The sequence below is a fragment of the Melanerpes formicivorus genome, unplaced genomic scaffold, assembly GCF_026170545.1.
Source record: "Melanerpes formicivorus ecotype bairdi unplaced genomic scaffold, bMelFor1.0.p_v2 SCAF_7, whole genome shotgun sequence".
Lineage (NCBI taxonomy): Eukaryota > Metazoa > Chordata > Aves > Piciformes > Picidae > Melanerpes > Melanerpes formicivorus.
This window is the reverse complement of record NW_027142359.1, coordinates 7067828-7083505: the sequence shown is the minus strand read 5'-3', so window position 1 is coordinate 7083505 and position 15678 is coordinate 7067828. Positions and strand designations below refer to the sequence as shown.

Here is a 15678-nt window from a genome sequence, read left to right as displayed (position 1 = left end):
TTCACCAACCCAGCTCAAATCTTGATCACATAAGACCTGGTAGATGCACCATGATGCAGCACTGGAGCACCTCATTGTGCACAGAGCAACTCTGGGTTGGACACATTAACCACATTCCCTGCTTTGGAGCCCACAAAAAACAAGAGCTAAAGAGAGTTCCTTGACATTTATCTTGCAAAGGCTTCACTTCCCAAGCCCCCCCGCTTTCCACATGCCTCATTCTCAGCAGCTCAGAACCTGAGTCTTCCTATGCAGAACCAGCCCTCCAAGCACATCCCAAAAGTCTTAATGGATGTCTCTGGATTTAAGAAATATCCCCAGCCCTGTTCCCACCTTGGGCTACAAGGCTGTGCCACTGGCTCAGCCACACCATCACCCTGTGCAACCTGCTCTAGCTGAACCTGCTTTAGCAGGAGAGTTGGACTAGATGATCTCCAGAGGCATGACAAAAAGTTCATCAAGTCATTGAATCATCAAATCAAAGCATCAAATCATTCAGGTCAAAATCTCTTGCATTCATGAAAAAATAGTTTCCTTGCCAGTGGTGAGGGCTGTTGGTGAGGCAGCAGGGCTGGGAAAAAAAATGCTCCCTGAATCTCCAAGGACATGGCTGGAGGTGTTCCTGCAAGCCTAAGAACTGAACCTCTTTGCATGCCCAAGCATGGTCATGGGTTACTGCTGAAAAAATGCATTGGAGAAAACGAGATTGTAGAATCATAGAACAGTTTGAATTGAAAGGGATCTTTAAGAGCATCTAGTTCCAATCCCCTGCCATGGGCAGGGACACCTCACACTAGACCAGACTGCTCAAAAAACCCACTCATATGTGTCTTAAACACTTCCAGGGATGAGGCATCCACAAGTCCTGTGGACAACCTGTTCTGGTATCTCACCACCCTCATAGTAAAACTTTCTTCCTATTGTTCAATCTAAATCTCCACTAGTGTGATCTTATATAGGTGTGATGGTGCTCAAGAATTTTCTGGGATGGTTTGCCCATCCATGCCTGAATTCCTGTTAATTGCCTCAAACCTGCTGCTGGCTTCCTCAGATAAACTCCAGATGTTTCTACCAGCACCAAGCACATTTAAAGACACCAGTTACTGAAAGGAGAATGGTTGGGTTGGAAGGGTTCTCTTGAGGTCATCTAGTTCAATCCCTCTGCAGTAAGCAGGGACATCATCAACTAGATCAGGTTGCTCATAGCCCCATCAAGCCAGACCTTGAATGTCTCCAAGGATGGGGCCTGAACCACATATCTAATCAAGAAAGAGACCTTTTGATGTGCCATTAGATGCCTCCAGTCCCAGCACTGCCAGTCCAGCACACTGAGAACATAAGGTTTGGAGATAATCATTACTGAAAACAGAACGCCAGAAAGCTTTTGCCATTTTGCCTGTGGTCAACCAACCATCCATGGAAGTTCTCTGAGTGACCAAACTCCACAGAAACAGGGGCAAAAGTGTGTGTGTGGGGGGGGACGGGGGACGGAGAAGATAGTTTGAGAAGTTTCTGCTGGGAGAAAGCTTCACCTCAGCAAACATCTGGTTTGGGGTCTGAAGATATACTGCTAACTGTCTCCCACAGAAGAAGAAATGACCCTCAACAAAACCATGACTGCTCCTATCAACAACAGAGTTCCTCATCTTTCTGGACATCACAGAGCTTCTGGCTCAAGTGATACATTGCAGCAGTCATCTCAAAACTCAATTAAGCTCTCTGAAAGATCTTCAGTACATCGGAGATGCAACAGATGGCTTGAAACAGGAGATAAATTTGTTCTTGTGGACAGATCTTTATCTTGGTGACATGCCCAGTGCATTGCTGAGTACTTCTATAACCAAAGGGAACATCTAAATACCTTTTGTATCTACAGCCACCTCTGCAGAGACCTCCAGCATGTGGTGGGACCTTTCCAACAGCATTTCAGGTCCCAAATCTAGTTCTGACACTCACAATTTTACTGCAGGTTATTTTTAGTCAATTCAAAGCTGGAGGAGGTTTAGTCCCCATCCCCAACACCTACTTGCCACCTGTCAGAACAAGGCCAAGTACAGAAGACCATCCCCAGTATGGACGGTGAGCAAGAGCAGTGCTTGGGCACTCAATGGAGATAGACGACAATCCTCTTTGGGTGGATGAGATATCATGTGGCACACACTCAAATCTCCTCCAAGAACTGGTTTCTCGATATGGTCTAATAATAAAAACCCTTTAACTGCAGGGAACTACAGGGGCTGGAGAAGACCAACCAGTGGTTCATCCCCAGGTGCAAATGCCCCCTGAAAGCCCAGTTCTACACCCTCAGTGGGAAACTATATTCTTGAGGTGCCTTCAGAAGTGTGGCCAGCAGTTCGAGGGATGATCTCTTCCCACTCTATTCTACCCTAGGGTGGACACATTTGGAGTCTTGGCTCCAGTTCTGGGATCCCCAGTTCAAGAGAGACAGGGAACTATGGGAGAGAGTTCAGCTGAGGGGCTTGGAGCCTCTCTGTGAGGAAGAAAGGCTGAGAAACCTGGGGCTGTTCAGCCTGGAGAAGAACAGCCTGAGAGGGGATCTGATCAATGCTCAGCAAGAGCTAAAGGACCTGTGGGGGGCAAGAGGATGGGGCCAGACTTTTCTCAGTGGTGCCCAATGACAAGGCAAGGGGCAATGGGCACAAGCTGGAACTCAGGAGGTCCCATCTGAGCAGGAGGAGAAACTTGCTCGGTGTGAGGGTGCTGGAGCCCTGGAGCAGGCTGCCCAGAGAGGTTGTGGAGTCCTGCTCTCTGGAGATTCCAAATCAGCTGGACATTGTAATCTGGTCTAGTGGAAGGTGTCCCTGTCCATGGCAGGGTGGTTGCAACTCAATGATCTTTAATGTCCCTTCCAGCTCAAGCCAATCTATGATCCTGGGCAAGCTGCTGTGGGTGCCCTTGCTTTAGAAGAGGGTTGGACTGGATGATGTCCAGAGGTCCCTTCCAACCCCACCATGCTGGGATTCTGTGCAGGATGAGAAGTTTCAGACCAAATGAAGCTAAGAACATTGCAAGCATCCTTAGATTAAAATAAAGCACCTCTGCCAGGTGACAGCATTTCAGGGGGGGATTAGTCACTAAAGTTCTACACTTCCACAGATTAAACCAGTTTCTGTTTAAAAATTCATCAAAAGGAGAAATTCTTCTCTTCTAATTTTGTTGCCTCCATTCTAGGTTCCCAGATGTTAGTTGGGGAACAAGTGAAACATCTGAAGACACAGATAATGGAGGAAATTTTATGGCTAGTAATTTGTTTTTCCTATTTTCTTTATGTTTAAATGGAATGATGGTTGGTGAGAGGCACTTCTGCCTCCTACCAAGCCAGGTCAGGGCACTCTGTGCAGCTGTTTTCCTATACTTACCCACCTTGCCCCCACCACAACCAAGGCTCCCACATCAGCAGCATACTCAAAAGGCAAAAATCCTCACGCAACCCCCCCCAAAACTCAACCACCTGTCTTCCAACCAGCCTAAAAAAAACCCCAAAACATTACATGAAACAACCCAAGAATTCCACCAGGCCAACTTTACTTTATCTTCACTAATTCCTCCACAAACACAGGTCTTTTGGAGAGAAATCACGCTGTTTATGACATCTTCTCTAAACCCCTCCTGTTCTTGCATGGGCTGGGTGACATCCATGTGTCATGGACTTCCAGCATGCTGTGATGGCTTTGATGTCACGGCCTAAAGAACATAAAATCTCTTTTGCCTATGACTTTATCATCAATATTAGAGGGATTACTGAAGCTATTTCCTCATATCAGAGGCAAACACTCATTCTCTTACCCCTCCTTCTCCTAACACCAAGGAACCAACAAACCCAGCAAGCAGCTGCGCGCTCCCACATCACCACCATTACAGCACCAAAATTCCAAGGTTCACCAAATATTTTTAAATCAAGACATGAAGCCTTGGTTCCAGGGAGCCCAGCACCTCCCTGCCTGGGTTGATTTGTTTGGGGTAGCAGCCCATGGTGTGAAGGGAAACACACCATCAGCAGCCCAATTTCTGCCTGTCATCTCAGGCAACGGTTGGGCAGCTGGCTGGTGGTTAACATGCCGGCAGCGCTAGGAGCCTGGAGCTGGCTGTAGCTCCACGTAGCCCTCGCCGAGCTGGGACCTTCTGCCTTGGACACAGGCCATAAAATAAATGAAAATTAATATTTTGATCTGATTCATTCTGCTTTAAAAGAAAAATCTATTACACAGTCTGCCTTCCCCTGCATCTTGCTCCAGAAGGCATTAAGGAAATCACTTTACATATGGCCGAGACAGCCAAGAGGGGTTAAAAATGTCTGTAATGCCCAAAGGCCGTTCCCACACACGAGCAGACGCAGTCTTGCAACCCTTTCCTGAAGCATCTCATGTTTGGAGGCCACATTTTCATTCTCATTTCTCTTTTTATTCCAACAAGCCTCCATCCAACAACCCCCCCACACTCCTTTTCCCATCTTCAAACCAGTGACACAACATGGCCAAAAAAAAAAATACCTTAAGTACCACCATCCTCAATTCCCACTGCAAAGCAGCTCATCCACGAAGAGCTACAGGGTAAAAGCCCCATTGAGAAGCTTCACAGCCCCCATGCTACGCATGTGGACCTTCACCCAACAACCCCCACCGCCCTCCCTTCTCCACAGCCTGCATCTTCAAACCAGTGACACAATATGGCCAAAAAAATTGCCTTAAGTTCCCCCACCTTCCTTCCCTACCGCAAAGCTGCTTGTCCATGGAGCTACAGGGTGAAACCCCAGAGAGAAGCTTCACACAACCCCCATGCTGTGCATATGGGCAACGCTCAAATCCACCCTCTGAGCACCACATCAGACTGAGAAAGTGGCTTTCCAACTGAAAAAAAAATGCTTAAAGAACCCAAGCAGCAAGAAACCCACCCCAGCCCCTGCTCCTTCTCCCCTCACCAACTGAAGGCACTAGTGGCTATGCCCCATAAGCCAGGTTGTTTGCCCACCAGCCTGAGCTGGGGATGGAATTGCAAATAACTGGATGGGTTTGATATTATATCACCATCCTCCAGCTTGCCAGCAGTGGGCAGGGTGCTTTGGTTTGATGGGAATTGGGGGGAGGGGAGGATTTTGGGGTTTATTATTATTGATTATTTTGGAAATTATTCACACCAGCAGGTTGGGTGCAGCCTCCCTCCTCTTCCTCCTCTTTTCTAAAAAGCACAACGATCCCCCAAAGACACACAGGGCTCATCACCTACCTTCCATCATGGTGGCAGAATTGCATTCCTTAATTTCCAAGGAGCCTGGAGAAAAAAAAAAAAAATAAAATAAAAAATGACAATAATAATGAGGGGAAAATAGTGGAGAAGAGAATCCCAATTCCTCAAGCTGCCCAACGGCAGGATTCAATCCGAGACGCTTCCAGATGCTTTGGAATGAGGAGAGGAAGCAAAGGCAGAGGAGCTGGAGCTAAGGGCAGGCCATGGATGCTGCTGAGCCTGTATCACCTCCAGGATCACCGGAGGATGCTGAAGGGAGGGAAAAAAAAAAAAAAAAGGGGGGGGGGGGGGGAGGGAGCAGAAGGGAAAAAAAAAAAAAAAAAAAAAAAAAGGAGGCTGAGCCCAGCTCGGCTCAGGCGCAGCCGCTCCCTCCCTCCCTCCCCACACCTCCTCACATGCGCGCTGCCTCCCGACACATCCCCCCTGCCAGCGCACAAACACACACACATACACACCCCCCTGGGAACACACCAACCTATTTCCCGGCTTTATGCTTGTTGGTGGTGCCTTTTTTTTTGTGCCCCCCCCCCTTTTTTTTCCTTCTCTTCCACTTTCACCAAGAGCATCTCCCTGGGCGTCCCTAGTGACGCACTTCCCCTCCCTCTAATCCTATAGCGGCGGCTGGAGCAGCCGGATTAATTCCCACTGCTGTCAGATTAGGGATGGAGGTGGGATAAAAGGAAAGAAATAAACCCAGTGTGGAAAACGCACTGGGAGCGAGCTTTAGCACGCTAAAGGACTGTCAGCATGGGTGAGCATCCACCAGGCCCTCCTGGCTTTTCCCGCAGCCATTCCAGAGAGAAATCCATCGGGATGACGTCACATCGCCACCAATTAGCCCGGAAAGGATGATGATGGAAAGGTTTTTCCCTCCCCACTGTTTTTCCAAGAGCTCCCGGGAATTAATTCCACGTGAAGAGCAACCGGAGCATCGACGGAGAGGGGGAACAAAAGAGGTTGATGGAGGGGAGGAGGGTTGCAAGGGTTGACCACCCCCTAACCTCTGCCGGGATCCCCCCCGTCTCAGGAAACCCCTCATGTCCTATCTATACCTGATGAGATCTCACCTCAAGCAGCCCTGTCCCAGCAACCTGCCATGTCCCCCCGCAAGCCAACACACAGCCTCAGCTCAGCCCTCCCAGCCCCGCTGATGGGGTGGGAGATCCTCACCAACTTCAAAACCATTTCCCAGGGCTGCTACAAGGGCGGGGGGCTTGCTGGAGGTGACGGGACACTACTAGGATTAGCCCGGTTAACACGCGAGATACACAATTCTGGCCAAATTAGCTTTAACCAGCCCCAAAAGTTCAGTTACTTACTCTGCAGGAAAAATGCTTTTAAACCTCTCACAATGTCCCCGTGCATGGCTGCAGGAACGGGAGCTGCATCCCTGGTTGGAACATCCAAAACTGCTCCCAACCCTGCTAGGGACACCCAAGACTCCTTGGTCTGTCCCCAAGGTCACCAGTGCAGCTCAGCACCCGGTAAAGATGGGGACTGGGACCGTCAGTACCTGCCGCCGTGCACAGAGAAGCTGCCTCCCTCCAGGAAAATCCCATTTCCTCCCCTCTCCAGCACTTAAAAAAACCCAAACAAAACAATAAATAAAAAACCCCAAACAAACCACTTCCCCCCCACACACTAAAAAAACCTTTTCCCAATAAAACAAAAAACCCTGCTTTTTCCTCCTTAAAGTAATCCTTTTTCCCCATTAAAAAAAAAAATCTCGTTTACCCCCCATTAAAACCCATCCCTTTTTCCCCCCCTTAAAAAACCCTACCCTTCACCTCTTAAAACCAAATAACCCTTTCCCCTTCAAACAAACAAAAAAATCCCCTTTTCCCCCCTTAAAATAAAAAAGAATCCCCCTTAAAAAAAAGAATCCTCTTCCCCCCTTAAAAAAAAAAATCCCTTTTCCTCACTACAACTTCAAACCTTCCCCCCATTAAATAACAGCCCTTTTCTCCCATTTAATAATAAAAAGGTCCCTTTCCCTCCATTAAAAAAGCTTTTTTTTTTCTCCCCATTAAAAACCCCATCCCTTTCCTCCCATTAAAAACAAATAAAACCCTTCCCCCCTCGAAAAAAACAACCCACAACACCCTTTTCCCACCCATTGGAAACCAACAAGCCAACACAAACCCAACAATTTCCCATTTAGGAAAAAAAAAAAAAGTCCATTTTCCCTGCACTAAAAAAGATTTAAAAAATCCTATTTCCCCCCCACTAAAATAAAACCCCTTTTTTTTCCTCCCTTAGGGGGAAAAAAAACACAAACCTTCCCCTCCAAAAATTAAATGGTTCTTTAATCCTTTTGCCCACCCTTCAAGCAGTCCCTTCTTCTCCCCATTGAAAATAAAATCAATCAAGTTTTCTTCCATTAAAAATAAAAAAAATCTTTTTATCACCATTTTCACCTTTTAAAAATATCCAAGCTCACTGTTTCCCCTTAGAACTAATCCTATATTTTCCCCACCCCCAAAAAAAAAAACAATCCAAGCACCTCCTATGGCTCTGGATCCACCAGTGAAGAATGAGCTTCAAAACTTCAACAGAGTCCTCACCCTGCCACCACAGGCAGGGGCCAGAATCATGGAGCAGATGGTCCATTAATCCCAAATTGCTCCCAGCACCTTCAGGAAACCCTTCTGCAATCCCAAGATTAACACAACACGCCCAACATTGCTCCGCTGTCTCCCCAGGCCATCCCAACACACCCTGAGGAACCAGGATGGCACATGTGGCAGGATCCACTGTGCTCAGATCCCTGCTGGATCTGTGTCCATACCCATCCTGAATCCCAGCGAATCTGCTTCCAGCCAGAAGATACCCAGAAGCTCACCTCCTGAGCTCTTAGTGCTCTTCAGTAGGGTTTATGTTCCTTAAACCAGCAAGACAAGGCAGAACTGCTGCAAACCCACTCACAAGGTGGGCACTGGTCAAAACCTCCACCTTCATCAATTTTTTCCAATCCAATGCTGAGTTTCAGCCACCTCCACTATCAGCACATGGGGGGAACCCCAGGTTTGTTGCTACCCTCAAGACAGCTCCATGGGACATCTGTGTCTTATGAAATAATTCCTGTCATGTGGCAAAACCAAAACTCATCTTCCTGAGGGCAAAATGAACCTGACACTAACCACACATGGACATTCTGGACCTAGCAGAGATGGGTTAATGGTTGGACTTGATCTGGACTCAGCACTGGGCATGCCACACCTCAAACCCTGGGTTCAGTTTTGGGTCCCTCACTCCAAGAAGGACATTGAGGAGCTGGAGCATGTCTAGAGAAGGGCAACAAAGCTGGTGAAGGGTCTGGAGAACAGGGCTGGTGAGGAGCAGATAACAGAATTGGGGTTATTCAGGCTGGAGCAAAGGAGGCTGGGGGGAGACGTCAGTACTCAGTACACCTACCTGAAGAGGGGTTGGAGCCAGGTGAGGGGCATTCTCGTCTCCCAGCTCTTTACAGCTCCCTGAAAGGAAATTGGAGCCAGGTGTGCCTTCGTCTCTTCTCCCAAGGAACAAGTGACTGGACAAGAGAAAATGGCTTAAAGTTGCCCCAGGGGAGCTTTAGGTTAGACATGAGGAAAAATGTCATGCCTTGGAGTGCTGTCAATGCCTGGCCCAGGTTGCCCAGAGCAGTGGTGGAACCCACGTTCCTGCAGAGATTGAAAAGCTGTGGAGATGTGGTGCTGAGGACCATGGTTTAGTGGTGAGCTGGCAGGGATGGGGAAATGGGTGGACTGGACGATCTTTTCCAACTGAAATGAATCTATGACACCATCAACCTTCTCCCTCTGCAGACTTTTCCCTAAGCCAGGAGGCCCATGAAGGGCCAGGTCATTGCTGGAGTCCACACATCTTCCCAGGGAGGACGACATGCCCATAAGCCCCTCTCCTTTCAAGGAAAAATTGGTATTTGTGGGGTTTTAGATCCATTTCCAACCACGCTGGGTGGCCGTGAGCCAACCACGCACGGACATTTCTCAGCAGAAGCGCTGGAAACCTCCAGCAGCTCCTGCAGGATGCACGTTAGGAAGGCTGCAAGTAAACATCGAGAGAAGTCAGCAGCCTCAAGAAAGGGAAAAAGAAAAGAGGCAGCAAATGAGTCACGGCAGCACATTACTCATCTCCCAGCAGAGTCATGCCTGAGGTCCATGTGCCAGGTGCGGTGGCAGCGCAGGAGCCCGGCTCGTCCCCAGCCGGCCGGGCCCAGGCTGGCCGCGGGGCGGGTGAGGAGCAAGAGATGGTGCAGCAGGGATGGGGATTTGCTAAATAAAGCCCAAATCCTCCTGCCTCATCCCCGCGCGGGCAAATCCGCCGGCATTAGCGGCGCCGTCTTGTTTACACCGCCTCCAGCGCGGCCCCACCCGCACTCGGGAGACCATCGGCAGACCTTCGGCAGGGGTAAACTCGTGCTTGATCTGCTCCCCGTGGGACAGACCAAACCCCTTCAGGAGCGGTAGCTTCCGTCGGCAGGCAGCACTGGGGATTTCACAGAACTACTCAGGTTGGAAGAGACCTTTCAGAAGGTCAAGCCCAGCCGCTCCCCTAGAGCTCACGGTCCCACCGCTACTGCTGAGCGACCACCACTAAGCCGTGATCCTCAGCACCACATCTTCACAGCTGTGAAGTCCCTCCAGGAATAGGGACTCCACTACTGCCCTGGGCAGCCTGGGACAGGCCTTGATAACCATCAAGGGGAAGAAATCTTTCCTCATTTCCCGCCTTAACCTCTCCTGGTGCAACTTGAAGCCATTTCCTCTTGTCCTGTCACTTGTTCCTTGGGAGAAGAGAAGTAACCCCACCTGGCTCCAATATCCTTTCAGAGAGTTGCAGAGAGCCAGAAGGTCTCTTCTCCTCCTCCTCCTTTTCTCCAGGCTGAACAACACCAGTTCCCTCAGCTGCTCCTCACCAGACCCTTCACCATCTTTATTGCCCTTGTCTAGACCTGCTCCAGCACCTCAGTGTGAGCGAGGGGCCCAAAACTGAGGTGTGGCCTCACCAGTGCTGAGTCTGATGGGGATAACCCCTGCTCAGGTTCTGCTGGTCTGATTATTGGTGATCCAAGGCAGGAACCACCAGGACCATCTCACCCAAGTCCCTAGTGAGCTCAGGACACAGAGGCAGCCAAGCAACAAATGCCTTTCCCAAGTCTTAGAAATGCTGCTGCCTATGAAGCTGTGAAGCCAAAACCTGCTGCACCCCAAGATGCTGTGGGGCTCAACCACCATGTTTTGCTCAGCTAGAGCACCACACATGCCTGCACAGTGCCCATTTGAGCAGGGCTAGTCCAGTCTGAGGAGCTCATTGGCATGAGTCCTGCTACCCTGCCATGCATGACAGGACAAGAGGGAACAGGCAGAAACTTGAACAAAGGAGGTTCCATCTAAGCACTAGGAGGAACTTCTTTGAGGGTGGGAGAGCCCTGAAGCAGGCTGCCCAGAGAGGTTGTGGAGTCTCCAACTCTGGAGCCATTCCAAACCCACCTGCCTGTGGGTGCCTCTGCTTTAGCAGAGGGGTTGGACTGGATGATGTCCAGAGGTCCCTTCCAACCCCTTTCATTCTGCTATGCTTGCCTGTCACGGGCAGCTCACTGTCAGCACACAAGCTGGGAGCACCAAGGACCATGAGCTGCCCTGGAAGGAGGACAGGAGCAGCATCCCCATGCACGGGGCCCCTTTCAGAAGGCAGCTGCTCCTGGCTCCACAATGAAGCTTGTTACCTTCTGCTCTATTAGTTTTCTGCTCTATTCATCCCAGGCTTTCCCAGGCACAAAGAGCAACCGAGCTCCTTCCACCTCAGCGAGCTTCTCCGAGGAGCCCGCGGTGCCATCACCCTTTGGGGATGTGCATGCTCTGGGAGGCAGGAGAAGTGGCCAGGGGACCTGCTTCCCCAGCAGCACCAGGGAAAACTGCTCAAAGGACATTTAAAGAGAGACCATGCACCAGGCTCTCTAGAGAGCAGCAGATCTTTGGCATGGAGGAAGCTCAGCGGGGGCACACCAGGAGCAGCACACGGCACAGGCACACGCCCTCCTGCCCACGCTTCTCCACATGCTGCCTCTTGCCTTCCCCAACTCCTGCCTCCTCAGCATGCTGGGAAACAACCCTGAGGAGCACCCTGCCAAATGCTCCTCACCCTGCCAAAGCACCCCCAAAACACCCAGCCTAGGCTGAGACCCAGCTCGTCCGCATCCCTCAGGACCCCAAAACACCTGGCCCAGGCTGAGACCCAGCTCGTCAGCACCCCCCAGGACCCCAAAATACTCTAGGTGGGAGCAATCCCCCCTTGAGCACAGTAGGGGGTAGGGGCTGGGGACATGGCGTGGTTCTCCTGAAACCAAACATGGCAGCTCCTGCGGCCAACCGCCTCCATCACCAGGCATCTGCAGGATGGAGGGTGAGAAGCAGCCCAGGTTCTGCAGCCATCAGCCCTCTTGCTCTCACCCCAAACTCACATTTTGCTGCGCGGGGTCCCTCCAAGGCCACGTGCCCCCGTGGCACGGCGGCGTTGGTGGAGCAGCGGCACAACGCGCAGGCTCCGGGAGCGACTCGGCAGCCAACTCTGCCTTATTTAACAGGGATCATGCGAGCACAGCTAATTAGGCTATGCCCTGGGGCACAAAGGCAAGCCCCACGCATGCCCCACCAGCTGCTGCCAGCCTGGCTGGGATTCCTGCGCCCTATCATTGCAAATCTTTTGGACTCAGTCTCCTTAAAGGTCTTCTCCAACTTAAATGATTCTATGGCTCCATGAAATCACACCACGAAGGAGCAGCATCTTCAGGAGCACACATTTAGCAGCTCCTCCGATGGAGCAGGCACTGGAACCCACCTTTGAAACCACCTCCATCTTCATCATGCACCACACCAAAACCCACCCTTGATCGCCACCTCCATCCTCAATATGCACCATACTAAACCCCACCTTTGAAACCCACCTGCATCTTCAGTATGCTTCAAGGGGCACTGACAAAGTCCTTGTGTGCCCCACAGGTTCTGCAACCAGCAGTCTTGCTTGGAATTAAAAACTTCCTTTAGTTGGAAATGATCTCCAAGGTCATGGGGTTCAAGTTATTAAGTACTGCCAGGTCACCACTAAACCATGTGTCTCAGCACCACAGCTTTTCAATCCCCACAGGAGTGGGGACTTCACCACTGCCCTGAGCAGCCTAGGCCAGTCCTTGACAATCCTCAAGGGGAAGAAATTTTTCCTCAGGTCCAACCTAAACCTCCTCTAGAGCAACTTGAGTCCATTTCACCTTGTTCTGTCCTTTGCTCCTTGGGAGGAGAGAATAACCCCACCTGGCTCCAACCTCTCTTCAGGGAGTTTTAGAGAGCCAGAAGGTCTCCCCTCAGCCTCCTTTTCTCCAGGCTGAACAACCCCAGTTCCCACAGCTACTCCTCACCAGACCTGTTCTCCAGACCCTTCACCAGCTTAACTGCCCTTTGCCAGACCTGCTCTGTCACCCCAATGTCCTTCTTGGAGTGAGGGCCCCCAAACTGGACCCAGTATTCACGGTGTGGCCTCAGTAGTGCTTGAGTCCAGCAGGGACAATCCCTGTCCTGCTCCTGCTGGCCACACTGTTGCTGATCCAGGCCAGAATGCTGGTGGCCTTCTTGGCTACCTGGGCACACACTGGTTCATCATCAGCCACTGCCAACCAACACCCCCAGGTCCTTTTCCACCAGGCAATTTCCAACCATTCTGCCCCAAGCCTGGAGTATTCATAGGTCACCCAGGTGCAGGACACATCATGGGCAGCAGGGTGCTCCTGTGGGTGCTCACCCATGGGTGCTACTTAGGCACAACACCCACCCTGCCCAGAGTCTGGCATGGGATATGCAGGGGTACAGGTAGCTCTGAGGTACTGGTAATGATGACCTGTGGTGTCCTGGGCAGGCAGGAGGCACTCTGTTTGCTCTTAGCAGTTTCCAACACCTCAAGAAGATTCTCTCCAAACTTCTGCAAAGGACATGGTCCTTCCTGGTGTTTCTTTCTCACTTGGAGGGTGTTTCCAGACACCTGCTGCTGGCTGGGTGGGAGACGTGATGGCCAGCAGGTTCAAGGCAAATGGAAGCCAAATGCTTGACCTTATTACTGCTATGGTGCCTAACCTCAAGCCTTATGACTCTCAGTCTTTGATGTGGTGGCAGTATCATGTTTGGTCAAGCACCTGTAGATGACTTTCACATGACTACATCCTCCAGCTGCCAGCAACCTGGCCATGTTGCCAGGGAAGAACCATTTATCCCTCCTGTGTTAAAAAAGGATTTTCCCACCAGATCTATGGAACAAGAGCTGAAGGTGGAGCTGAAGGTGGTGTGAGATGGGAGAAATGGAAGGGTGGGAGACAAAAAAGTTGGACTGTGGCTGGGTAATGGATCCAGCAGGTTGGTTTGGGTCCCACCAGCTGCACATCAGCATGGAGCTGCCATGGAGCAAGAGGGAGTGAGGCTGGGACATGTCAGAACTGGGAGAATGCAAGGCTCATGGTGTGCAGCATAGCAGGAAAGGCAGAGAGCACCCCAGTCTCCAGCCTCCAGCTGTGAAGAGACCTAGCTGTGAGAGGTTCCAGCTGTATAGGGTTCCAGCTGTGTAGAAATCCAGCTGTAAGCCTCCAACGTTGCCTGGTTCCATCTGTGCAGGGATGCAGCTGCGCTCAAGTACCAGCTCCGCTCAGTCTCCAGGTGTCCAAGGGGGCCCCAGCTGTGCACCCCACCAGCAGTAGTACGTGGTGTCAGCTGTGCACAGCGCCGTCTGTGTGGGACTGCAGCTAGCCATGTCTCCAGCTGCTTGGGGCCCTGTCATGAACTGCTCCAGCTGTGCATGTCTCCAGTGGTACTGTGTCCAAGCAAGGACCCCTGCAATGGACGTTTCTGCTGTGCAGTGTCCTGCAGTGGTCAGGGGCCTCGGCAGATGGAGCTGTGCAGCTGTGCACAGGCGAGACAGAGCAGTGCAGCTGTGCAGGCAGCTGTGTGCAGGCAGGACAGGGCTGCACAGCTGTGCAGGCAGGTGTGTGGAGGCAGGATGGAGCTGCTGGAGCTGTGCTGCTGTGCAGGCAGCTATGTGCAGGCAGGATGGAGCAGTGCATATGTTGCCCCTCCAAAGCTGTTTCAAACACCAGCAACAGGGCCAGGAGGAGCTGAGAACCCTGTGTGGGACCCCACAGCAGGACCCACTGCTGGCACCCACCCCCTCTTCTGGGTCAATCTCTTCTGCTGCAGTTGACTTCATTAACGGCAGCCACCGCCTCTCTGCAGTGACCGAGGTGCCAAGGGGCTCAGGATGTCCTCAGGCTGGTCCCCCTGTCCCCCATGGGTCAGCTCTTCACCAGCACCTTTGGGGATGAGCTCCTTGTGTGACCCCAAAAAGGACATTTGGGAGACTAAAACAGCCCCAGCTGCATCAGCTTGACCACAACCGCTCTGTCCTTCCCAGACAGGCCTGGAGACCTCCCAGCCTTCAGACCATGAGTTCCACCTCCCCTTCGCATGGAGGCTACCAGTACTGTGAGCCCTTGGGCTCACTTCCAGCACTGCAGACTCGATAAAATCTGTGTTTTGTGCACCAGCCCCCAGGGCTCCTTCCTGTTTTTGATGACCATACTGTCAGCACTTCGGATTCTCGTTTCTTTTGTTTTCATCTGTAGGACCTCTAGGTGAACTCTGAGCCAGCAGCACCTAAATCTCCTTGGCCAGCAAACAACTTCCAGCACTTAGCAGATCCTTATGGCTGGATTATAACCTGGCACACAGAGGAACATGGACCATGGTGTGCTCTGGGATGTGAGGTATCCTCCTTGTGAACATAAGGCTCATGAAGCCAAGTTTGGTAGGGCCAAAACACGAGCAGAAGGAATCACCTTCCAGGTACTGAGCACTGGTTGCAATAAAAGCAGGTTTCTAAAGCTGCTTTTGCTACTTAAGACAACTGGAGACAACTCTGTGGCTTCAGCCATCCTGATGTGTGGCATCTGGTGGCCCCAGAACTGGGATTCACATCCCTGTCCTCAGCCAGGCCAGCAGTGAAGGACACAGGACACCCACAAACACCACTGGAACAAAGCTGCTGCTGTGTGTTGTTATCCAGACGGGAAATCCGCATTCCCAAAGCATTTCCTCGGAAGAAAACCAAGATTTCTTCAACATTTTTCACCAGTGGACAATGTCACAAGAGGCTTGGGCCATGGCAGGCACCACCACTGGCTTGTAGCCAGGACAGCATCCAGGCTTGTCCCAAACTCCTATAGAGCAGAGGGAAAAAATGAACATGGAAAACCAGCCCCATGGCCTGTGTGCCATGGGAAACCCTATGGAGCTGCTTCAGTGTTGGATTTCTTTGCACCATGGTTTCTATTCACAACCCTGACCTCTGGGTCAGAAATTTCCTGGCAACACTGGGGGCTCT

At 51.2% G+C, this 15678-nt stretch overlaps 1 protein-coding gene across 12 annotated transcripts in view; it reads right to left on the bottom strand.

Annotated features, from left to right (window-relative positions):
- Window positions 1–11795, bottom strand: part of SGIP1 (SH3GL interacting endocytic adaptor 1) — an 85318-nt gene extending 73523 nt beyond the window's left edge. For 8 of the 12 annotated variants that reach the window (XM_068140856.1, XM_068140859.1, XM_068140860.1 and 5 more), the window contains exon 1: window positions 5245–5523. In XM_068140856.1, coding sequence (XP_067996957.1) covers window positions 5245–5254 — 10 coding nt within the window. In that variant the 5' untranslated portion in view covers window positions 5255–5523. Of the gene's footprint in view, window positions 1–5244; window positions 5524–5736; window positions 5827–8679; window positions 8688–11725 lie in introns of those variants that run through there. The other 4 variants (XM_068140851.1, XM_068140852.1, XM_068140850.1 and 1 more) reach the window with 4 other exon arrangements.
- Between the last annotated feature and the right edge of the window lie 3883 nt (window positions 11796–15678).